This window comes from Lutra lutra, chromosome 4 (genome assembly GCF_902655055.1).
Source record: "Lutra lutra chromosome 4, mLutLut1.2, whole genome shotgun sequence".
In the NCBI taxonomy this organism is placed as follows: Eukaryota; Metazoa; Chordata; class Mammalia; order Carnivora; family Mustelidae; genus Lutra; species Lutra lutra.
In genome coordinates this window covers 38886858-38913158 of record NC_062281.1, presented here as the reverse complement: position 1 = coordinate 38913158, position 26301 = coordinate 38886858, and the positions used below count along the sequence as shown (strand labels likewise).

The 26301-nt window shown below is 36.9% G+C and overlaps 1 protein-coding gene across 2 annotated transcripts in view; it reads right to left on the bottom strand.

Annotated features, from left to right (window-relative positions):
* The window catches only part of STK3 (serine/threonine kinase 3), a 275511-nt gene that overhangs the window by 178721 nt on the left and 70489 nt on the right, over positions 1 to 26301 (bottom strand). For both annotated transcript variants that reach the window (XM_047725603.1, XM_047725604.1), the window contains 2 exons: positions 5618 to 5782; positions 4948 to 5115 (listed from right to left, as the gene is read on the bottom strand). In XM_047725603.1, coding sequence (XP_047581559.1) covers positions 4948 to 5115; positions 5618 to 5782 — 333 coding nt within the window. The remainder of the gene's footprint in view (positions 1 to 4947; positions 5116 to 5617; positions 5783 to 26301) is intronic.

Sequence of the window (26301 nt, the reverse complement as noted above, 5' to 3'; positions counted from 1 at the left end):
AGCCTGATGCATTTCTTCTTGACCCTAATTCTCGCTGGTCTAAGCAAAGCATTAGGTCTGGAGCAGGCCTGGAGCCTGGCCATACAATAAGTGTATCTGAGAATATGACTAGGAAACTCAGTCTAGGAGTCAGCTTCCTTGTTCTGGGGCTGTTTCTCTTACATACATCTAGAGGGTAGGCATGGCCAGAAGGGCTACAACCTTGTAACACTGGCCAAAGAGAATTTCAGAAGGATTAGCATGTAAAAAGGCAGGCTAGGGAAGCTGGCCCACCACATCTTAACTTAGCCTCCTCTTCCAGATAGCCATCTATATGCAGTAAATTATATAATACCCTTTACTTTAAAAAAACTAGCATTCTTGGGACTCCTGGGGGAGGGCTCAGTCATTAAGCATCTGCCTTAGGCTCAGGTCATGATCCCAGGGTCCTGGGATCGAGGCCCACATCAGGCTTTCCGCTCAGCAGGAAGCCTGCTTCTCCCTCTCCCACTGTCCCTGCTGTGTTCCCTCTCTCACTGTGTCTCTCTCTGTGAAATAAATAAATAAAATATTAAAAAAAAAAAAACTAGCATTCTTTACTTCCATCTGTTACACTGGTCTTTCCATCATTCCTATCTTCATTCCACTGTGACAACTTTGTAAACTATTGGTTATCTCATAAGGTATACTCTTCCCCCTCAACCACCAAAAAAATGAGTGGAACATAAAAAATTCTACCATATTGGGGTGCCTTAGTGGCTTAGTCAGTTAAGCATTCGACTTTGATTTCAGCTCAGGTCATGATCTCAGGGTTATGAGCTCGAGCCCTGCACTGGGCTCCACGCTGGGTGTGAAGCCTATTAAGATTCTCTCTCTATTTCTCTCTCTCCCTCTGCCCCTTTCCCCTTGCCAACTCATGCATACACGTGCTCTCTCTCTAAAAAAAAAAAAAAAAAAAATTGTCCATATTTCTCCCAACAGAAAAATTTAGGTTTGTACTTTAAATTAATAATTAAAATTATGAGATTAAAATGCCTGCAAATTTTTATTTTGCTAGCCACTCCTTCACTTGCATACAGTTGACATATAAACACAAAAGAGATTTCTTTTTTGTCAAGACAAGAAATGGACTAGCACAAGTTCCTAACTCAGTTCTGCCACTTCCAAGTTGTGGAAAACAAAATTCTTTAAATATCCATTTTACCCAATCCACTCACTAAAATGGAGATCGAAATATTTATATCACAGAGTGGTTAAAGTAAGAAAATTATTTAAACTAAAAAAGAAAACTTCACTGTTTCACTCACTAATCAGTTTCACCTACTCCCAGCTCATCCCTGGGATATACCGTCATACCTTCACTACCACTCCATGGGCTCTTTAACCTCACTGAAAACACTGAGATTCTGAAATCACTAGTCTGGGGGAGGGCTCTGTCACCACAATGTTTTTCAAAGCTTTCCAGGTAACTGCTATGCAGCAAGAAGGAAGACTGCTGTCCTAGCTCCCTGATCTTCCATTCCTTATAGCCTCTCCTTTCTTTCCAGGCTATACCCTCTTGGTAACCACCAAACAAGTCTCTCGACAGCATCCTTTCAATGCGTCGGAGCCCTGTCGTTCAGAGACACTCATTCATTTAAACCCAGTCCCGAGATCAAGGCCAGAATAGCGCTCCACTGCCCAGCAGGGCTAGAGCAAGGCTAGAGCAAAGAATCGCCCCTGCCGACAACACAGTCCTCCCTTTAGCCGCGTCCTCAACTCCCTTTTTTTCTCTCTTGGACAGCTCTTTCTTTTATCCTCCCATCTAACCGCCCACCAAATGAATCTAAGCCTTGCTGAAGCAGGAAATATAATTAATTTTATTAAAAGTCCACCCTGGAATGCGTATCTTTTTAACATTCTCTATGATAAAATGAGAAACACACACAAAGCACATGCCCTGCACACAGAAGAGCAAGGATTATCTCAAGGAAAAGCACCTGTGTGACTGAACAGCCAGCTGACCAAGCTGCACCTCGTTTTTCAAGGAACAGCACTTTCACCTGAAGGAATGACTGGCAGAAAAACTGTAGTTATTCTGACATGGGCATTTGATTGACATTCTCTCAAAAATGAACCAAGTGACTCTGCCTTTCCAAGGAACACCATCATATTTGTTGCCAATGATAAAATCTGAGCTTTCAAGTGAAAATTGTATAACATGTCACATGACCTCAAGAGTTTCCCAATACTTGCAGTTCATACTCAACTTTGTATAAAGCAGTTCACAAACATGAGAAAGGAAAAATAATGGTAACATAATTTATTTTTTTATGAATTTTTTAGAAGATTTTATTTATTTATTTGACAGAGAGAGACACAGTGAGAGAGGGAACATAAGCAGGGAGAGGAGAGGGAGAAGCAGGCTTCCCGCTGAGCAGAGAGTCCGACATGGAGCTCCTTCCCAGGACCGTGAGATTATGACCTGAGCTGAAGGCAGACACTTAACAACTGAACCACACAGGTGCCCCTGATAACATAATTTAAACAGCAACTTAAAACTTTACTGTATTTGGAAATGCAGAAGGCAACACTTGATAAACTGCCCAAAGAATTGCAGGGCTAAGAATTGCCTATACACAAGTTGGGAGGAAAGAAAGAAATTTACTTAGGGGCCCCTGGAATGCTCAGTCGGGTAAGTGTCTGACTTTTGATTTTGGCTCAGGTTATGATCTCAGGGTCAAGAGATCGAGCCCCACATTGGGCTCTGCGCTCACCACAGACTCAGCAGACTTAAGCTTCTCTCCATCTCCCTCTGTTGCTTCCCTCTCCTGCTCACTAAATAAATAAGTAAATAAAATCTTTAAAAAACAAATTTACTTACGTGGTGGCTACCAAAGAAGACTCTACGTAGAAATAATATCTGACCTGAGACTTGAATGAATAGGATTTAGGCTGGGAAAAAAGAGTGAGATAGAAAGATGCTACTAGATAGGTAGATAGATGATTGATTGATAGAATTTTAAAGAAAAATACTATCTTCAAGTATATTTTTATTACTTCATATGTGTGAATTTAAACTGTCAAGTGATATTTTAAGATTCTGAAATTTGGGAACCACATACTACAATTCTTGACTACCTGAGAGACTACCTCAGGGTCAAATTTAATATGCTGATCTATGTGGTTGGAAAAATAAGATCTAACACAAGGAGGAAGCAGAAGAGTAATAATCTAAGTCCTGGGTTAAATTCCAGCTCTGGCACTTGGCTAGGATGCCTTGGATAATTCAGTTAACCTCACTAATTCAAATTCAAATACACCTAGTTTGAGGATTACCTTAAAATATTATAACTAAAAATACCAAAGCTCGGGGCGCCTGAGTGGCTCAGTGGGTTAAGCCGCTGCCTTCGGCTCAGGTCATGATCCCAGGTCCTGGGTTCGAGCCCCGCATCGGGCTTTCTGCTCAGCAGGGAGCCTGCTTCCTCCTCTCTCTCTGCCTGCCTCTCTGCTTACTTGTGATTTCTCTCTGTCAAATAAATAAATAAAATCTTTAAAAAAAAAAAAATAAAAATAAAAATAAAACTTTAAAAAAAAAAAAAAAACTTTTAAAAATACCAAAGCTAAGTAATAATCAGAGAAGAAATAAGAATTTGTGTTGCTGGTTTTATGTTGACCTTAAGATTTTTCATGTGATTTTGCAAACAAAAAATTCATGCTATTGTTATTTTTCACTTTAGCAAAAAGAATTTATATACACAAGGAAGATGATACATATTATACTCAATTGTACAACTTGGAATTCTCCTTGAAGTGGCAGGCAGATTTTTAAATATTTTCAGTAGAGTACATCATTACTTGTATTACTGAAATTCAATCCACAACAGCATTATCAGAAAAAATTCCAATTTATTCTTCTTCGGATGTTCCAAAATACTGCATTCTCCTTCCTCCCACCTATTTACTTCACACATTTCTCCAGTCACCCTAACACCATCTTCTCTTCTACACACACACACACACACACACACACACCCACCCCTGGCTCACTCCCTTGCTTGCTTGCTCTCCTCTCTGCATTCTCTTTTCTTCTTGAGGTGGCTCTAGCCACTAGAGGGCAATAAGTTCACAAAGACAGATGTCCTTATCTATGATGAATTGAGATTCACATACTATGAAACCTAAAAACTGTATCATCACAAAACTCTGAAGGAGAGGCAGTTAGACTTGAATATGTAAGGCACATACTTCAAACTCAAAAACGTCATCCTGGAAAAAGGATTTCGTAGAAGTGTATGATAGTGTTCAAAATACAAATTTGATTTTCTCACTAAGCACCAACTAAAGAAATAGAATTAATTTGCCTACTGGTATGTACCAATGTTAGAAGTCAGGCTTTTAAAATATTAGCTTCGGATGAGAGAAGAAAAAAAGGAAAACGAAAACACAGAAAGGTAGAATTTACAAAATGGGTAGAAAAGTGAGAATTGATGTTTTTCCCAAGGCCTCCACAGCCACACTGAGAAAATGATGGATAAACTGAAGTATAAAGCAGTTCACAAACATGAGAAAGGAAAAATAATGGTAACATAATTTATGGACATAATTTATGGACTTGTGGACATATAGCCCACAAGTGGGTCCAAAATTATTACACTTACTGTTAACTGACCAGCCACTCCACTAATACAGTGGCTTTACCAATCCTTTCTTCTATTGAAAAGCAAGGGGAAATTTTACAGGTATATTTTGGGGGGAGAAAAACAGTGACTATAAAGAGAAATACAGCCTTTACTTCTTTTCTCATAATTGAGGATGTGGGAGGAAAAAAGTTAACATCACTAACCTCTGACAGATAATTTTATTATTTTTTTGCACAGAACCTAAGTTCCAATCAACTTATTTAATTTATTTTATTTATTTATACTGACATTACAAAACTGCAACTTATATAACATCAACGTTTTTAGCAAACCATCATTTTCTTACCCTCATGGGATGTATATCAGCATAAGGAGGTTTTCCTTCAGCCATTTCTATAGACGTAATGCCAAGGGACCAGATGTCAGCCACACAGTTATAGCCTATTTCTTGAATTACCTCAGGAGCCATCCAAAACGGAGTTCCTATCACAGTATTGCGTTTTGCCATTGTATCCTGCAAAAACATTTTACTGACATAAATAATACTACAAAAACACTAAGGGACTCTGTTTGCCAACATATTCATTAAACTGTACAGTGAAACCCTCAAATACTACAGATTATATAAAATATTGACTATTTTCCTACAACCCAACTGATGACCTATTTCAGAATTCTGAATTCCGTAAAAAGCAACAGCCCACAAGTAACTTATCTCCACTATCTTCATTAAAGATAGTCATTAAAAATAGTACTGTAACAATAAAAGCTACAGAAATGGATCAAGGTAGCTTTCTTTTTAAACACTTAAGCATTTCAATAACATTTTTTCATATTCATTTAATGTCTCTTAAATTGTAAATAAAAATAATAAATAATACGAAATTATGTCTCCTTCTCTCCAAGAACAATGTAGTTATGTATTTCTTCCTATCACCTCCTCCAAAAGGTTATCAATATTCAGTCACAAACCTGGACATATAGCCCACAAGTGGGTCCAAAATTATTACACTTACTGTTAACTGACCAGCCACTCCGAAATCAGCCAATTTTGCATGTCCTTCTGTATTGAGGAGAATATTTCCAGCTTTTATATCTCTGTGTATTTTTCGCATAAAGTGCAAATATTCTAGTCCTTTCAGAGTAGATTTAAGAATAGTTGCAATTTCATCTTCTGTTAACTGGAAAGAAATAGTTTTAAAACTAGATTGAAAAACCATGCTAGATAAACTCTTACAAAAGAGCTCTGGTAGCAAACATTTCTTTCTAATGACCACTAAACCTCTAGGAAAAGGCTAAAAAGATAAACTGAGAACTTCTTTTTCCTCACAAATATTATGTGTCACTCTTATGACACATTTTACTGATTTAAAAAAAATTCAGTATTAAACTTTCTTTAAAATTATCAATGTCATTCCTAAAGCACATAACCTATCCCAAGAATCAACACGACCCCCCAAAATCACTATTTCCCACATCTGACGCTGAGGTAACATCACAGCTATCCATCCTGAAAGTAAATTCAGACATTCTTCCCTGAAATTTCACTAATTCTTGATGAAAATGAAATTCAAAAGTTTTACACAAAGGAAAGGAAACAAGGGTGGCTTGCCAAGAGTCTCCTGCATGAAGCGATTATGCCCATACCACTTCTCCTCTTCTGGCCAGGTCATCCTAACCCACCCAAATCCTGGATTGCTGGCCCTGAGAATGAAAACTCAAAAATGAAAATTCCAGAGAAAGACTAGGAAAATGAAAACACAAACAAAGGTTGTCAGGGGAAGGAAAAGGGGGAGGAGGGAGAAAAGCAGCCAAAGTGAGAAGAAGGAAAGGAAACATTCTTAGTAGCTATGGAAATAGAGCGACTGTTATCTGTGCCAGCCCTTGTGATAATCATTTTGCATGCATTATCTCATTTATCCTGAAGACAACCCTACAAGTGAGATACTATTATTACCACCATCTGTCAAATGAGAAAGTTACTGCACAGAGGTTTATTTAGTAAATTCCTCTGTTCACAAACAAGATGGAACCAAGATGTGAATTCTGTTTTCTTATAATCTATGCTTTTAATCACTATTCTATACTGCCTCTCTTGACAAACCTTGTTCAAGTGCCATCTATGAAAGCCTCTATTTTTATTGAAAGCACCCTCTTAGCTTTTAAATATACCCAAGTGATATTACAAGTTCCTAACAATACATCTACTTTTGCTCTAAGGACCACAAGCAAATATAACCCTAAGATAAGCTGATGGAAGGGCAAAGTTCTTCTGTAAGAGAAGGAGAAAGAAAGAAAGAAAGAAAGAAAGAAAGAAAGAAAGAAAGAAAGAAAGAAAGAAAAGAAGAGAAGAGAAGTAAGTAAGTTAGTTCAAATACGCAACAATGGGATAATAGAAAGATACAGTGTAAATTAAAAATAAAAAATATATATATACTACAAAGCTGTAGTAATCAAAATAGTAAAACAATATGGTACTGGTGTAAAAATAGACACATGTATCAATGGAACAGAACACAAAGCTCAGCAATAAACCTAAATGTTTATGGTCAATTAATCTACAACCAAGAACTCAGGAATACACAATGGGAGACAGTCTTTTCAACAAATGGTGCTAGAAAAACTGGACAGTTACATGCAAAAGAATGAAATTGAACCACTTTTTTACACCATATATAAAAATAAACTCAAAATGGATTAAAGACCTAAATGTGAGACCTGAAACCATAAAATTACTGGAAGAAAACTCAGGCAGTAACTTCTTTGACATCAGCCATAGAAACATTTTCCTAAATATATCTCCTCTGGCAAGGGAAACAAAAGCAAAACTCAACTATTGAGACACATCAAAATAAAAAGGTTTTACACGGAAAAGGAGCCATCAAAAAAACAAAAAGGCAAACTACTGATGGGAAAATATATTTGCAAAAGATACATCCAATAAGGGGTTAATATCCAAAATATATAAAGAACTTATACAACTCAACACACACACACACACACACACACACACACACACACACACACACACACACAAACCCAAATAATCCAATTAGAAATGGGCAGAGCAGCTCAATAGATATTTTTCCAAAGACATACAGATGGCTAACAGACATATGAAAAGATGTTCAACATCACTCATCATCAGGGAAATGCAAATTAAAACCACAATGAGATTATCACTTTATACCTGTCAGAATGGCTAAATCAAAAACACAAAAAACAACAAGCATTAGTATGATGTGAAGTAAAAGGAACCCTCATATACTGTTGGTGGGAATGCAAACTGGTACAGCCACTGTGAAAAACAGTATGACAGGTCTTCGAAAAAATTAAAAATAGAATTATCATATGATACAGTAATTCCAATCCTGCATATTTACCCAAAGAAAATGAAAACAATAATTCAAAAAGATATATGCACCCCTATGTTTATTGAAGCATCAAGTGTCCATTCATCTACACATTCTCTCTCTCTTGCTCTCTCTCTCTCTCTCTCTCACACACACACACACAAGAATATTGTTCAACCATTAAAAAAAAAAGAATGAAATCTTGTCAACTGCAACAACATGGATGGACTTAAAGGGCATAATGCTAAGTAAAATAAGTCAGAGAAAGACAAATACCATTATGAGTTTACTCATCTCTGGAATTTAAGAAACAAATGAACAAGCAAAGAAAAAAAGAGACAAATGAAACAGACTCTTAAATATAGAGAACAAACTGGTGGTTGTAAGAAGGGAGCTGGGTGGGGATCAGTGAAATAGGTAAAGGGGATTAAAAGTACACTTATCTTGATCACTGAGAAATGTAGAGAATTGTTGAATCATTATATTGCATACCTGAAACTAATATACACTATGTTAATTACACTTGAATAATTATTCATATATACTTAAACAGACGCACATATATAAAGACTATGAAGGGGCATGTGGGTGGCACAGGTGAGTGTTCAACCCTTGGTTTCGACTCAGGTTGTGATCTCATGATTGTGAGATCAAGCCCAGTGTTAGGCTCTGTACTTAGCGTGTAGTCTCCTTAAGACTCACTCTCCCTCTTCCTCTGCCCCTCCCACCCCCGAAATGCATCTCTGTCTCTAAAATAAATAAATAAATCTTTTTTTAAAAAGAAACAAACAAAAAACTGCTTTAAGGCTGTAGAATGTGAAACTAATTACTGGAAGATGTTTGTTTCAACTGCCACCAATGCCACAGTGGCTCAAGTCTCATTAAGAAACAACATTGGGATGGGGCGCCTGGGTGGCTCAGTTGGTTAAGCCTCTGCCTTTGGCTCGGGTCATGATCTCAGGGTCCTGGGATCAAGCCCCACATCGGGCTCTCTGCTCAGCGGGGAGCCTGCTTCCTCCTCTCTCTCTGCCTGCCTCTCCACCTACTTGTGATCTCTGTCTGTCAAATGAATGAATAAAATCTTAAAAAAAAAAATGGGGGGGGAAAGAAACAACATTGGAACAACTGCACATTCACATGCCAAAAAATGAAGGTGAATCCCTACCTCACACCATCATGCTCCCTCTCCCTCTGTCTCTCTCTCAAATATGTAAGTAAACCCCCCCAAAAAATGTAAGTAAACCCCCCCCAAAAAATGATGAATGGATAAATAATATATGGTATAAACATACAGCGGAATACTATTCAGCCATAAAAAAGAATAAAGCACCGACACATGCTACAATGTGGATGGACTTCAAAAACATAAGTAAAAGAAGCCAGAACAAAAGCACACATTTATATGAAATATTCACAATAGATAAATCCTTAGAGAAAGAAAGCAGACTGGTGGTTGCCAGGGGCTGAAGCAGGATGGGGAAAACAAGGTACAACTAACTGCTTAATCGGTTTGGGGTGATGAAAATATTTTGAAATTAGACAGAGGTGGTGATTATATATGGTGAATACACTCGGACCACTGAATTGTTCACTTTAAAATGGCTAATTTTATGTTGTGTGAATTTCATCTCCATTAAAAGAAAAACCCTAACCATATTAAAATTCCTAAACAAATTGGAAGACGGTTTATATTTACATGTAACCTTAATATATTTTGTCATAAATGTATTGTACATGTTTATTTTTACTTGAATAATGTGCTGGCTTTGGATAAGTCTGCTTTCTTTATAAAAGAAAGAAGGAGAAGGGAAGGTGGAGGGGAGGGGAGGGGAAAGAAGGAACTTAAAAAGGAAGAAAGAAGGAGGAAGGGAAAAAAGAAACAAACTAACAACCCGGACCTCCTTCCCCTAACCTCTGAGATGCCAATTTCCCTTAATCCTTTCCAAATTAAAAGACCCTAAGACTAAACCATTTCTTAATCCTACACTCCTCAGTGGTAATGTAAGGATCTGACTTACCTGATAAATCCACTCTAGTACAAGATCCCTGATCCAGAATGCCTTTTATTCATTCAATAAATATTTATCAAGCATCAACTACATGGCAGGAATTACACCAGTTGCTGGGGATACAATAGTGAATAAAACGAGAAGTGTACTTTCCCTCATGGAGCATATATTCTACAAAGAAGGGACAACTTGATGATAATGTAATAGAAAATAGGGCAAGGCAAGAAAACAGTAATGACTGCTATCAGGACAATAAAACAGAAAGCTTCTGACCAAGAATGAAAAGCCATCAAAGAAGGACTGACAGCCATTTTTGCTGGAGTCTTAAATGACACGAGAGAGCTAACCATGTAATTGGCTATCTGGGAACATGACATTCTACACAAAGGAAACAAGATTTTAGAAAAAAAAAAAAAACATGATTCAGAAAAAAGCCTCTCATATTTGAGTTCAAGAAAGAAAGCTCAAGGGGCGCCTGGGGGCTCAGTGGGTTAAGCCGCTGCCTTCGGCTCAGGTCATGATCTCAGGGTCCTGGGATCGAGTCCCACATCGGGCTTTCTGCTCAGCAGGGAGACTGCGTCCCTCTCTCTCTCTCTCTCTCTGCCTGCCTCTCTATCTACTTGTGATCTCTCTCAAATAAATAAATAAATAAAATCTTTAAAAAAAAAAAAAAAAGAAAGAAAGCTCAAGTATAGTGAGTCAGGAAAACACTAGCTCCAGATGAGATCTGGGAGACACATGGGAGCCGGATCACACAAGGCTTCACACCATGGGTAAGGATCTTGGATTATCTGAAAATTCTAGTCCTATGAGGAACTTGTTCTCTGCCTTAGACCAGATGGTCTGACTTAATGGTCCATAGGAAGAAGACACTATGTTCTAAAGTTGCACTGCCCAATACAGTAAGTAGCTCCCGAGCATGTGAAACAGAGCTAGCCCAAAATGAGTTATGTTATAAATCCAAAATATACACTGAAGTTCAAAGCTTAGTACTAAGAAGAGAAGATAAAGTACCTCATTAATAATTTTTGAACTGATTATACCTTTAAATGATATTTATATATTAATATTATAAAATGTATTAATGTTTAACCTGTCATTATTATTATATTATTTAATAGAATATTGGTGCTATATACTAATATATTATATATATATATTTAAAGATTTTACTTATTTATATGACAGAGGGAGAGAGATCACAAGTAAGCAGAGAGGCAGGTGGAGGGGGGAGGGGAAGCTGGCTCCCTGCTGAGCAGAGAGCAGAGAGCCCTGATGTAGGGCTGGATCCCAGGACCCTGAGATCATGACCTGAGCTGAAGGCAGAGGCTTATTAACCCACTGAGGTGAAAAGTTAATTTCACCTATCACTTTTCTTTTTTTAATGCGGCTACCAGGAAATTTTAAATTACATTTTGGCTCATTTCATGTTTCTGTCGGACAGCACCGCAGTGAGAAAGGGTCCACAAGGGCAGGGACATTTGTTCTGTTCACTGATTACCCACAATGCTTGGAACTCTGCCTGGCTATAGGTAGCACTTCATAAATAATAAGTGAATAGATACAGCAGTTATGAAAAGAGAAGCGATACCACCTAAATTAGCGGTTTACAGCCAAGGTGGGAGAGTGGGAGACAGGAGTGCTATTAAGGGCCACCGCAATGCACCACTGCAGAAGGTGTGCAAGGTGGTGGTGCTGTCCTGAGCGCCCGGGTCCCCCCCCCACACTCCTGGCATAAAAATTAAAGAACATGGGGGTGCAACAAAAGCAACACCAGTCTATAAAACTGTGTCATGTTTAATTACTTCAACACCGACCTTTTCAGTTACCTAGACTTCAATTTTCATCCTCTTAACATTCCATTATTTCCAACCAACAAGTCATTAATCCTTCATTTACTCTTTCATTTGTTACCTCTGCATCTGTGCCCTGTATTACAGAGCTATACTAGAGAAAGTTCAGGATTAAATAGACTTGGTATACTTCAAAGTCTCAAGATCTGTCTGACTTAGTGCTGTAAAAAATTTGCCACTAGACAAATCCACAGCAAGACTAAAGATTTGCCAAAAATATTACACTGATTCATGAACTGTCTAGCTTTCCTAGATGATTTCAAAGGTTCATTCCAATTCTATGATTCTACATTTACAAAAGATCTTCATAACAGTTGTAACAGAAATAAATTCACACTAATTTGGACATCCATTTTTTTATTCTTTTGACAAATATCTACGTCACTGACTCTCTCTCTCAATACAGATTCTGTTAAAGGTGCTACATGTTGGGGCGCCTGGGTGGCTCAGTGGGTTAAGCCTCTGCCTTTGGCTCAAGTCATGATCTCAGGGTCCTGGGATTGAGCCCCGCATCGGAGCCTGCTTCCTCCTCTCTCTCTGTCTGCCTCTCTGCCTACTTGTGATCTGTCAAATAAATAAATGAAATCTTAAAAAAAAAAAAAAAAAAGGTGCTACATGTTGACGGTGAGGATACAGACAGTCTCAGTCCTTATGAAGCTTTTAAGAATATCAAGGGCAAGGCCTGTATTTGGCCCCGAATGATTAAAAGTGGAGAGGGAACACCTGAAGCAAATGTGTAAAGTTTATAAAGTCCCTCTTTCATTATGCTTTTCTCTCTTTGTAATTAACTCTTCCCCTCACTTCAGGGGTCACCTCATATCTTGCCCTAATAAAAAAATGACACAATATCCAATCATTCATACTAGTACACGGATACATCTTTAAATTATCTGTGATACAGTACTATTTTAACACTCCATTTGAATACCCAAGCTCGAACAAGGTATCTACACATTAAGCCTTTTAACTCAATTATGAAATGAAAGGTTTCTAGCCCTCAATAAATTCATTTAAACAACAATAAACAGTAACATTTTCTAGAACAGAGATATAGTGCTATCTTAAACTTTTATACTACTTCATAGTTATAAGGAGTATTTTATGAGTCTCACAACAACTCAGTGAAGTAAACTGAAACACATCATCCCTTTTTTAGATGAGGAAACAAATTCAAAGAAATAAAGTGGTCTGTCAAATATCATACAAATATTAACTGGCAAAGCCCACGTCTTCCAGCTTACACAAACACGCATATATGAATTGGTCTCAATATAAGAAAACACAGAGTTGCAAGGCTTGCTCCAAGGATGATATTCAAAATATCTGACAATTAGTAAAGGTAATGTCTAATCAAAAGAGTCGCCAGCCATAATACCAGTGGTTAAATTAAGAACAGTTATCAGACATAAACAAGCAGTAAAGCTGAGTATTAGGGCAGAATGCCTGCCTCATCCCAGCATTCAAATGTAGATTATTTTAAATGGTGTGCCAGTCAAACAAAACAAGTATATTGTTGTTAAATTCTGCAAATAAGCACTCTCACTTGGCTTGAAAAGTAATCTTAACTGAGGACACCATAAGTGACTTCATGAGTATTTTATTGAAAATATACGCTTAGGGGCACCTGGGTGGCTCAGTTGTTAAGCATCTGCCTTAGGTTCAGGTCATGATCCCAGGGTCCTGGGACTGAACCCCAAATCTGGGCCCCCTGCTCAGCGGGGATCCTACTTCTCCCTCTTACCCCTCTCCCTGCCTCTGTTCCCTCTCTCACTGTGTCTCTCTGTCAAATAAATAAATAAAATCGTTTTTAAAAAAAGAAAATATGAGCTTAATACCATTAAAACAAACCTACAGATTGACAATTTAAACATTTTTAAATGACATAAATAAAAATAGAAGAAAATCAAAGTATCAAATCAGTAGGCAGAAAAGAATAGTTTCTCATCAAAAAAAGGAAACAAAAAAACTATGTGAATTTGCTAGCTTTGTCTACATAAAAACTATAAGCAGGACCCCTGGTCTGCTCAGTAGGTTAAGCATCTGTCTGCCTTCAGTGCAGGTCATGATCCCAGGTCCGGGGATAGAGTCCCATACTGGGCTTCTTGCTCAGCAGGGAGCCTGCTTCTCCCTCTGCCCCTCCCCCTGCTTGTGCTCTCTTTCTCTCTCTCAAATAAATAAATAAAATCTTTAAAAAAAATTATAAGCTTAGAAAACAGAAAAATACAGAAAATGTGGTAAGATATTTAGTGTATAGATTTAGAACATAAAGAGCTCACATAAATCCTTCCTTCAGAAAAACAATAAAACCTAACAAATAAATAGGCAAATATACAATTCACAAATATACAAAAACTTAAAAAAAGCTGTTAACATACACAGAAAATATTAAACTTCAGTAATTATCAAAGAAAAGCAAATTAAAACAATGAGGTATCAATTATAAAATTATCCCATATGGATCACAATGTTGCTGAGGATAAGAGCACATGTGTGGCAGACAGGAAGAATATAAAGCATGTGTGAAAGTGATCTAAGAATGTACAAGTATTTTCCAAAAAGCCCTAGATAACATTCAGGCACTGAAAAACACTTTATTGAGCACCTGCTCTACATTGAATTTAAAAAATCTTTAACCTACCCTTATTTGGCTCCAATATAGCATGAAAGACAGACTTAAAAACTCACAAACTATTATAAAAAAACACTTTTCGAAGTGAAATGGGATCACAGTGGAGAGCAATTAACTAGGGAAGAAAGTGGAATTAGCATTAAAATTAGACTCTGAATTTAAAAAGTAGTTCACAATCAAGAAAAAGAATAGATTTCAAAAGAATAATTCAAAAAATTAACTGGAGAATAGTATAATAGTTATGAAATGGCACCCAGAAATCAAGTAAGGCCTATTTTTTTTTTGCTTCTATTAAGATGAGAAAAATGGTTTAAAAAAAAAAAAGTAAAGGGCCAAATTTCAGCCTTCTAAGTACAAAAATGCAGGTAAATCTTAGAAATTTGAAGGAATAAATGATTGCCTGGCCTCTTTTAAATAAATGTCAATGGTATCAAATGAACTCTGGATAAAAGCAATATCTATATCAACATTTTACAAGCATTTTGTGGCACTAATAAAGAAGAATGAGATAGGAACTTGTGTTTATTTAATGGACACTATACAACAGATCTTGAACAAAATGTTTATTTCATGTCCTTTAAAAACACTATTTTGTTATAAAGTAGGGAAAGAAGGCAGGAAGTCAGATAGTTGATAGTCATTTTCTTAAATAGCATTTTGTTCTCAAACAACCTTTAAGTATAAGAAACTTCATTTATATATAAATATAGCCAGTTACCAAAGTGACTAGAATTCTATTTGGCAACAGAGGGAACTATATAAAATTTAAAGTAATATCATTTTCATTTCTATAATTAAGACTTTTCATCAGTTCAGAGAGACCACATCCATCTATTTCAAAATGGTCAGTTTTATTTTAAAAACACTTAAAACACACACACACACACACACACACACCCATACAGGAAAGAGGATCTTACTTTATACTGAAGGAGGTAACTATGTTAAGATTTCAGTTCTAAGATGGAAAACTCTTAGATACTTTCTCAAACCACAGCTGACACTTCATTTAGTGGTATCGGTCAAAATCCTTTCCAATGAAAAATTTTATCAAGAGAGTCCGTCATCTGTGGATTTAATTAGGTTATCTTTAATACAAGTTTAATTTTATCTCTATCACTAAGTGAATGGGGCAATGTCATTTTAAAATCATTTGAATCACATTTTAAAGTCTATTTAAGAAAATAAATAAAGGAAGGTGGGAGAGATATCATAAACCATGAATGAAATACTCAGTAATCAGGGATGGAAATAAGACTTTTATAGCTGAGCTAATACATTAAAAGACGGAAGTCTACATCTGGTTTCAATACTCGTATGAATTCACTGGCAAATTTAAAAAGAATCTCATTGTACAAAAACAAAAAGATGGTTTTGATAGGCTTTAGTCCTCTGGTTACTTTTGTTTCTGAAGTCATATGATTAGTATAATAATATGATACATTTAATATGTCACTGCATATATGGTTTTGATAAAAATGCACCCACCAAATTGTCTCAAGGGCACATGCACAAGCTGTTTTAAAATATACATACTGCCTTAATGTTTTTATGTCAGTAAAAACAAATTTAAGTGAGCTTTTGTACGTTCATACAAAATGAAGAATTTTAATTTTCTAAAAATGAATCTTGACAATCTTACCTATACCCTACCTTTTTGACATAATTATATAAAATAATGCATTAATTATTTAGTTCCTATGATCTATTTAGAAAATGATAAAGAATGAGACATAGTTCTCCCTTTCAAGGACTATAGGGACAGCTAACTATATTTGATTATAAAATTTTAAGTTTCAACTTTCACAGTGACTTTTCATAAAGTCTTGAACACCATTTGATGAAAACTCACCAGTCTTTTAAGAGTCTTTTAAGTCCTGGATCAAATCTCACCTCTTTCAAGAAACCGCCCTATGCTCCCCAAGTCAGGGTTTGCCTACCCAATGATGATAGTGATAATATTGACAATAGCTTACATTTACTGAGATTTAACTATGCTGGCCATATTACAGCCATAATTTCACTTAATAAGCAAACACAACTGTGGGAGGAAGTACTAACAAGAATTTACTGAGGGCCTGTTATACTGCTCTTGCCTTCATGGTGCTCAAAATTTAGTAGAAATGAGCAGCAAAGGAAACAGTGAACAAAACCAAAAGACAACTGACAGAATGGGAGAAGATATGTGCAAATGACATATCAGATAAAGGGCTAGTGTCCAAAATCTATAAAGAACTTAGCAAACTCAACACCCAAAGAACAAATAATCCAATCAAGAAATGGGCAGAGGACATGAACAGACATTTCTGCAAAGAAGACATCCAGATGGCCAACAGACACATGAAAAAGTGCTCCATATCACTCGGCATCAGGGAAATACAAATCAAAACCACCATGAGATATCACCTCACACCAGTCAGAATGGCTAAAATTAACAAGTCAGGAAATGACAGATGCTGGCGAGGATGCGGAGAAAGGGGAACCCTCCTACACTGTTGGTGGGAATGCAAGCTGGTGCAACCACTCTGGAAAACAGCATGGAGGTTCCTCAAAATGTTGAAAATAGAACTACCCTATGACCCTGCAATTGCACTGCTGGGTATTTACCCTAAAGATACAAACGTAGTGATCCGAAGGGGCACGTGCACCCGAATGTTTATAGCAGCAATGTCTACAATAGCCAAACTATGGAAAGAACCTAGATGTCCATCTACAGACGAATGGATAAAGAAGATGTGGTATATATACACAATGGAATACTATGCAGCCATCAAAAGAAATGAAATCTTGCCATTTGCGACGACGTGGATGGAACTAGAGGGTATCATGCTTAGCGAAATAACTCAATCGGAGAAAGACAACTATCATATGATCTCCCTGATATGAGGGAGAGGAGATGCAACATGGGGGGTTGAGGGGGTAGGAGAAGAGTAAATGAAACAAGATGGGATTGGGAGGGAGACAAACCATAAGTGACTCTTAATCTCACAAAACAAACTGAGGGTTGATGGGGAGGGGGTTGGGAGAGGGGGTGGGGTTATGGACATTGGGGGAGGGTATGTGCTATGGTGAGTGTTGTGAAGTGTGTAAACCTGGCGATTCGCAGACCTGTACCCCTGGGGATAAAAATATATGTTTATAAAGCTGTAAAAAAAAAAAAAAAGAAAGAAAGAAAGAAAGGATGAATCCCCAAGTTTTGTAGCAACATGGACGGGACTGGAAGAGATGATGCTGAGTGAAATAAGTCAAGCAGACAGAGTCAATTATCATATGGTTTCACTTATTTGTGGAGCATAACAAATAGCATGGAGGACAAGGGGAGATGGAGAGGAGAAGGGAGTTGAGGGAAATTGGAAGGGGAGGTGAACCATGAGAGACTATGGACTCTGAAAAACGATCTGAGAATTTTGAAGGGGTGGGGGGTGGGAGGTTGGGGGCACCAGGTGGTGGGTATTGTAGAGGGCACGGATTGCATGGAGCACTGGGTGTGGTGCAAAAATAATGAATACTGTTATGCTGAAAAAATAAAAAAAATAAAAATAAATATAAAAATAAAAATAAAAATAAAAATAAATTAAAAAAAAAAATTTAGTAGAAATGGAAGGGCACAGGACAAGAAATTACAACATTAGGTAATGCCGGTAGCAACAGGCTTACCTATAGGGGCACTCCAAGACAGCACTTCCTAAAGTTGATTATGCATCACAACCAGTACTCTTAAAATCCAAACCATATCATTTAACCCTCAAGTCCTTGAACGATAGAGTTCCTACCAGCCTTGCCAATCTCACCACACAATCTCCCTACTCCAAGAAGCCTCCACAGAGGAGGTAACTTTTGAGCTGACTCTTGAAGAACGAACAAAGTTTGTCAGGTGACCAAAGAGGGAAGGAAATACTAGCTATGTGTAAAGGCAACGGGCATAAAAATATATGAAGTCCAGTACTAGGGAATGGTTCCTTTGTGTCTGAAGTAATGTGTATGGAAAAATAGGGCAAGCTGCAAACATAGGTTAGGGCCAAACTCTGCTTGAATACTTACAGATTTTTACGTGGAAAGATGATCTGAACATATCTGAACTTTCAGAAAGAAAACTCTGATGGCAGATGCTCAGTCTACTAGTGTGGAAAGCTAGTGTGGGGGGAGATAAGTAATAAAATCACTTGTAATAGTCATAGAACAGGATCAGCAGCCATAGCAGCTAACAAGTATGCAAACTTGCTTACCACTCCAATGGTGATCTGTGGTAAAATTAATAATGAACATCTTAAGCAAAATGAGACAAAAGTAGGGAAGATGAAGAAGAGTCAGAGCATGGAGAGAAGCAGGAAGGCACTGAAAACAAAATCCATACTTCTTTCATAATCCAAGCTGAAATTGCCTCAGCACTAAAAAATCATGTATGACTTAAGTAGCAGCCTCTCAACCCAAAAAAAAAAAATTGTTACTAAAAATGAATTTGCCCTCTAATCCAGTAATGCCATTTCTCAGAATATCTCCAAAGGAAATAATAACATAAGTTTGCCAATAAACCAATACAAAAGTTCCTGCAGCTTTTATTATAGTAACAAAAACTGAAAAGCTGGGACTCATTTTATCCAAAGTACTGAGAAAAAAATGTATTTTGTTACATACCCATGGACCTATATGTACAGTATAGGAAGATCTCTAACTAAGATATATCAGAAGTTAAGGGGAAAAAAAAAAAGACATGGTAAGAACACCTATATACAGTAAGAATCTAAATTATCTAAAATTGTTAAATTTAGGGGTGCCTGGGTGGCTCAGTCAGTTAATCACCTGCCTTTGGCTCAGGTCATGATCCCAGGGACCCTGCTCAGTGGGGAATCTGCTTCTCCCTCTTCCTCTGTCCCTCCCGTTCCTGCGCACACTCTCTTTCTCTTTCTCTCTCTCACTCTCCCTCTCACATGCACACACTCCCTCTCACAAATAAATAAATAAAATCTTGAAATAAAATATAATTGTTAAAATTAGAGATCTGCCACCTAAGGAGCTAAATTCCCATTTTCTGTAAAATTAACTTACAAACATCTCTTGATTTCCTAAGATTAACCAATACTTTACTGGATAAGACACAAAAATCTTCTCGTATATTTTTCTAATGCTAGAGAATATTCACTATTTCAACAAATATCTTAAATCATTAATTAAAAATTATATACCATTTTTAAACTTTTTACCTTGATAGTAGTAAAATTGCAATTTAAGTTTGTGCAGAATTGTCCAGGTTACAAAATGCTCTGACACTCATCCTCTCTGTTCCTCCCAAGAAAGCACTGAGGTAGGTAAACCAAGTAATATGATATTAGGTCCATTTTAGGCTTAGGCATCTTAAGTTTAGAGTAGTTACACAATGTACCCATGGTCACAGAGCTACTAAGTAACAATGCAGGAATCAGTGCTGGGTCTTCTGTTTCCCTGTCCAAGAGTTCTTCCACTAAACCTTATCACTTCAAATAATTGTCACCGGGGGCGCCTGGGTGGCTCAGTGGGTTAAGCCGCTGCCTTCGGCTCAGGTCATGATCTCAGGGTCCTGGGATCGAGTCCCACATCGGGCTCTCTGCTCAGCAAGAAGCCTGCTTCCCTCTCTCTCTCTCTCTGCCTGCCTCTCCGTCTACTTGTGATCTCTCTCTGTCAAATAAATAAATAAAAAATCTTTAAAAAAAAAAAATAATTGTCACCGTGTGCTCAAGGTCAGACTTAAGACAGGGAGGGAGGGCTTACGGTCCATCTGGCAGTAACAGGCAGTCTACCAGGCAAGGAATGTACCATATAAAAATCAAGTGTATGAAGGTGGGCCTGACTGATGAAAAGGAAATAGAACTGGGAGAAATGCCAAGAAGAACAGCAACTAAGGTGAAGACTGGGTGGTTTACCAGTAAGGGCAGCCAAGGAAATACCTTTGTAAAGTTAATTTACTTAGTTAAGGTGGAAGAGAAAGTCTATTGGAGGAACTATATTGTAATGTGAAAAAATCATAAATAAAAGTGTTTATAATCCAATCAAAAGATTTAGGAAAGATGTAATGGAGCGTAATGTGTATGATGTATTTAATCAGAGATTAAGACTTGGCACATAATTGCTATGAAAAATTTGAAAGGTCTAATCCTATAGTGCATGGTCATGTTAATGCTGTGGCTTGGAACTTTAAGAGGCATGTGTGACATACTTAGAACTCAGTTTCACTCTGTGGAATACACCAAATAAGGATGAAGAATTACTTTCCATACCAAAGGACCCATTCTCCTAAGGTTCTAGTAGAGCTCTGAACAGTAGTACTGCTGAGGCTGAGAAAATTCTTCTGAAGAAAAGATGTCCTGGATACCAGAACTAATACCAAGGTCAGGCCACCTGGTCTAATAAGGAACCATGGGTCTTTATCCTGATGAACAGACTTTCCAGGAGAAGTCTTACGGCAAACATTCACTGCTGACACCGCAGAAACAGGTTCCCAGAGCTATCAGCTTTTCCATCCCTTACTGTGACAGAAGCAGAAAGGCTGAAAACCCACCAGTTTCCACTCCCAATGTCAATAAATACCTCTCCTAACACTTTTGGAGTTATTTAGAGGTGGGTTTTCTTAAATTGTGCTTTATTCCTGATATATTTTGTTCTGTTTCTAGTTTTAGTAAATATATAGAATTATCTGTTATATTTTACCAATCTAACACCCATTCATTCTTCTCCTGCTAACATATTCTGATTCCCTTTAGGAAATCACTACCTCCCTGTTCTCAGAATATGTGTTTCTAGTGATCAGCTTTATCCTAGCTCCAGGTCAGACACAGACCAAGATCTAATCCAATTATCACATCACATCACATTTATTGGCCACAATGATATGCTCAGGGAAAGGCACCTCACCCATTCAGACAGTGAGGCACGAGACTGGTTGCTGGATTTTGACTAGAAAGTATAAAAAACCCAGTAGCTGCTGGCAGCCATCTTGCAACTATGAGGCAAAAAATCTGTGTGAGACTAGAATCAATACAGAAGAATCAAAATAAAAAGATGAATTCAAGTAATTCCATTCATCCTAAATCAGCCATGCATGAAACTAGCTCTGCAAAGATTTTTAGTTATGTGGACAAATAAATTCCCATTTTGGCTTAAGCCAGTTTAGGCTGGGTCTTCTGTAACTTATAACCAAGAGTTAAAACTGACACAGTAAACTTGAAGTTGATACCAAAAAGTGGAGACGTTCCTAGAAAAAAGGTTTGTATAAAGTACAAACCATTGACCCACTCTAAAAATATTAAAGGTTATTCTAGATATTTAACTGCATGAGATCTCTGAAGCTGATTTCTATATTCTGCCCCCAAACAAAAGGAATACACTATTGGGAGCAGGGAAGCTAATATAAGCATGCTTTTTTTTTTTTAAAGGAGCATGAGGAGATTTTCAAGTCTTTTTTACCTTCATTTCCTAGTACCACTTCCCTCAGCTAATAAATGCTTACTCCAAATCGTATTAATATGACATTTAGATTTCTCATTTTACAGAACTCCCTGAATGTTTCAGTGCCCATTAGTTTTTATGGCATACATGATATAATCACATAAAATGGTAACCAAACACATTGCTAAAAATCAGTAATTTAGAGAAAGTTGAGGAGTTAAGCAGTGATCTCTGAAATACCTAAGTCTCAAAGGTAATACTGAAGCTTACATGTAAGAGTTTATCTGAACATCCATCAAGCCTCAGATTCCAACTTCTTTACAATCAAAATTTCTTCCCCTCTTACTCCTTCTCTCTTGGGAGAAAGAATACATACATTTAATGGGGTTCTTAGGTATTCAACATGAGAAAAACACTGGGAAAAACAGCACAGCAACTCAGTAACTCCCTCCCACCCCTCACCACTCTATCTCATCCCACCCAAAAAAAGAAGGAGTGAGGGTATAAAATAGCCACAGTTTTAAATAATAAAAAATTTATGGGATTCTTCCAGAAAAACACAAATCTGCTTAACACAAAGTACATACATTAGAAAACATAGCTAGAATATTTTAGCCATTATTATATACAAAAGGGCAGAGAGAGGCTGTCTTTCATGAAATCTGGTTTGCAGATGTTTGGCCAAAAAAAAAAAAAGATTAATAATCTATCACAAAGTCCCACAACTAGTGATTCAAAATGAAAGCTTTCACTACTTACACCATATGTAAATATACATATATACACGCTGTTTATAATCCCTTGATCTGAAGAGAAAGAGAACTGATACTCTACTGTGAAAATGGTCAGTGGGCAGACATTTTAAAATCCTTTCCCACATGAAAAGATTCCTGAAAAAGAGATCAGAAGACAACAGAAAAGCACTCAATATATATGGAGTTGTAAATCCTGTATGAACCAGTATCTATTACACAAAGGGGGAGCATGCAACAAAGTGATTAGGGAAGTCAAACATGAATTAGTTCAATAACACAGAGGCAAATATAAACCCATGAAAAGCACTTTATGGAACAGAAATCCATACAAATGGAAAAGATGTCTATTATTAGAATGAAACAATATTAAACTTGAAACTCCAAATAAATCTTAAGTCAGTAAGAAATTGGTATGCCTTCACCAAGAAAAAAAAAATCTATTTGAAGTAATACAAAATACAAATAAAGGCAGAACATATTTTTTTAAATACAATAAATCAAATATTTACTAAAAAGACTATTACGTACAAGGCACTAATTCAAAGGGAACTAAGATAAGACACACCCTAGTAAGTTGTGAATAGCCAATGTCTGATTCTATTAAAGAACTTTTCATTATACCTAAAAATGCAGCTCTCTTATCAAGTCTATACCTCCCTTATTAACAAAGATAATTCAAAGTACCCATGATAAATACTAGAATTCTGTTCTTGGTTCCACAGTCCTCTAATATATTCTGCTCAACCACATTCCTACATATGTAAGTGAGGTGACAGGCTGATGATGACAGTGGCAAGAGCAAATACATAGTGGGCTTTTTATGTGCTAGGTGATATTCCTCGTACTTTATATATTTAATCTTCAGAACAACTCAAAGAAATAGGGTGGTCTTCTTATCCCATTTAGCAGATGAAGAAAATGAGTAACGGAGAAGTTAAGAAAGTTGTCCAAGTTCACACAGCTAGTATGCAGCAGAACCAGAATTCAAACCCAGATACCCCACCTCCAGAGTCTGTGCTCTTAACTACTACAATTCAATCCCAGTAATTAGATATAATTTCAAAAGCTCCTTTCCTCTAATCTATTGACCACTCTACGATTCAGTTTCACATCTGAATGGGAATTAATATTTCTTACTTATTATTAATATTATTAATAATATAGTAATAAAGTAATAATATGTATATAATATATATAGTATATATAGTTATATATATAGTATATATATCTATATATATTAAATGTAAAAACATACACAATGTGTTTAGAACAGTGCCTGACACATACCAATACTATATAAATAATTATTCATAAAATATCTTTCAAAAATCTATCACTGGAGTTGAGAATAACAGTTATAAAACTAACAGTGAGAATTTACCAGGCAGGATGGTCTTAATGTGGCCTTCACACTTCTAAAGAAGTGATGTCTAAATAAAACTTGGCTTTCCCAATTCTTTCCATTATAAAACAACAAACCCCACACAAGCTTTGAGGAAAACACATATACATAACTTAGGAGCTGATTTTCTACAGTCTGGAACTTCCTCTCCACTATTTTTGTTCCCTCAATTGCTCTCCCACCCCCCACAGATAATATCACAGAAATCAATGCCATTCAGGTAAAGATAAATACTAAAAATTTCTCTTATATACCAAGATAAATGTTTATATACGTTTTAAGACTCAAAATTTATTTGATATTTTAATGTCATTCTCATCTGGACAGCTGGGTACTAGGTATTCTGAAAGGTTTCAGCCAGATTACTACTCTCACAGTTGCCTTTCCTAAAGAGCTAGAGAATTATGGAAACAGAAAGAACAATAGCAATCTTCTAGTCCAAGGTCTAGTGCTGGTCAAGATTTATATTTGCTTCTAATTTTCTGTTGTGACAACATTCTTGTCTATGTCTCACTGTACAATTGTGCTAAGATTTCTCTAAGTACAGATGAAAGAGAACTGTTGATGGATCCCAGAGTGCATATGCATTCAAACTTATAAGGGATTATCAAATTACTCCTCAAAGTAGTTGTTACAAATACCTAAGAATATGAAAGTTACATAAAATATACATAAGGCGAAGGGGGAGTATCACTGACTCAAGTTCAAAAGCCAACCTAAATTTGTAATTAATTTTAGTTACTTGCCTCTCCTCCTCCTGAAACCTCATTAAGCTGATAGAGACTTTCAAAAATAAATAAGCTAATAACAAAACAATCACCACAGGAGAGTACAATGAATTTGGAAGCATTCTATAGAAAGAGCCAAGAGCAGGCAAAGAAGGGTTCTGCAACAAAAGGAGTGATTGCCAGGTAAACCCCAGGGGGCTCCAGTTAGCACCACTGGTTGTGGGGGCAGGAGTAAGAAGGGGATGGAAATGGTGGCTAGCTTTTCCATGGAAGCTGAAAAGAAGAAAATGGAATAAGAAAAGAAAATAGAATCCCTACTCTACCCCTATCCCCATGCCCATATGTACAGATAACATGCATTCTGGCACTGACCCCCACATGGGAGTGGTTCTCAAGAAACTGAACAAGAAACTGAACAAACTGCCTCTGTAGGCCCTTCCCCTAAAAGACAGCTCCAGCCCATTCACCCTAAAATTATACCTGCTAGTCAAAAAGCATTGTCCAATGCTTCCAGTTAGAGTCGCTCAGCTTCCCTGCTGCTCAGCCTTGTCATGGGCAAGACCAGAACAAAGAAAACAAGTGAAACAACCACCACAGACAAAGTGGAGATGATTCTAGAAATAGAAAATAACTTTTTGAAAAGCTTATTTTTCTTAGAGTGATGAGAAAACCTTTTGCATCCATGTCTCAGTCTTAAGATGTTACAAAAAAGGAATGATCAAAAATGAAAGAGTTCTTGTAAATTAAAATATGAAATATGAAATAATAATATGAAAAATACTGAAATAATAAGTTCAGTTAGAAGAGTCAGAAAACAAAGTAGAAGAAACCATCCCCTACCTGCTCCCCAAAAGGTAAAAGATTAAAAAAAAAAAATCTAGGAGAAAAAAAAAAAAAGAGTAATATTCAGGAGATTTACCATCCAGTGAAAAAAACAGAAGAGGAGCTTATCAGAGAAAGTGTTCCAAAGCTGAAGAAAGACACAAGTGCTTACTTGAAAAGAACTGAGTGCTGAACATAACTAATAAAAAGGACTCACACCTAGGCACATGCAGTATCAGAAACATCTAGAAAGTTCCAGATTTGGGGTGCTGGGAGTGGCAAGTGGGCAGGTAAAAAAAACCTACAAATAAATAAAACTCTTACAGGCATTAGCTATAACATTAGCAACACCAGATGCTAGAAGGTAATAGGCGAAAGCTCTCAAAGTTCTGAGAGAAACTAATTTTCAATGCAAATTTCTATATAAGCAAGCTATCAATCAACTGTGAAAGCAAAATAAAGACATTTCAGACATGCAAGGACTCAAATAGTTGCCTTCTTATTCTTGTACCATGAAGAAGACAGTTTAGGAAGACTACAAAACAAGGGTGAGAACCAAGGAAATAGGAAATATACAAGAAAATGATGGCACTAACCCAAAAGTCCAGTGAAAAGAAATTCCAAGGATGCGGCTGTACAGCAGACCTAAAAAGCAATGAGTCCACATTAGAACAAGAAATCAGGAAGCTCCAGGGACGCCTGGGTGGCTCAGTTGGTTGGACGACTGCCT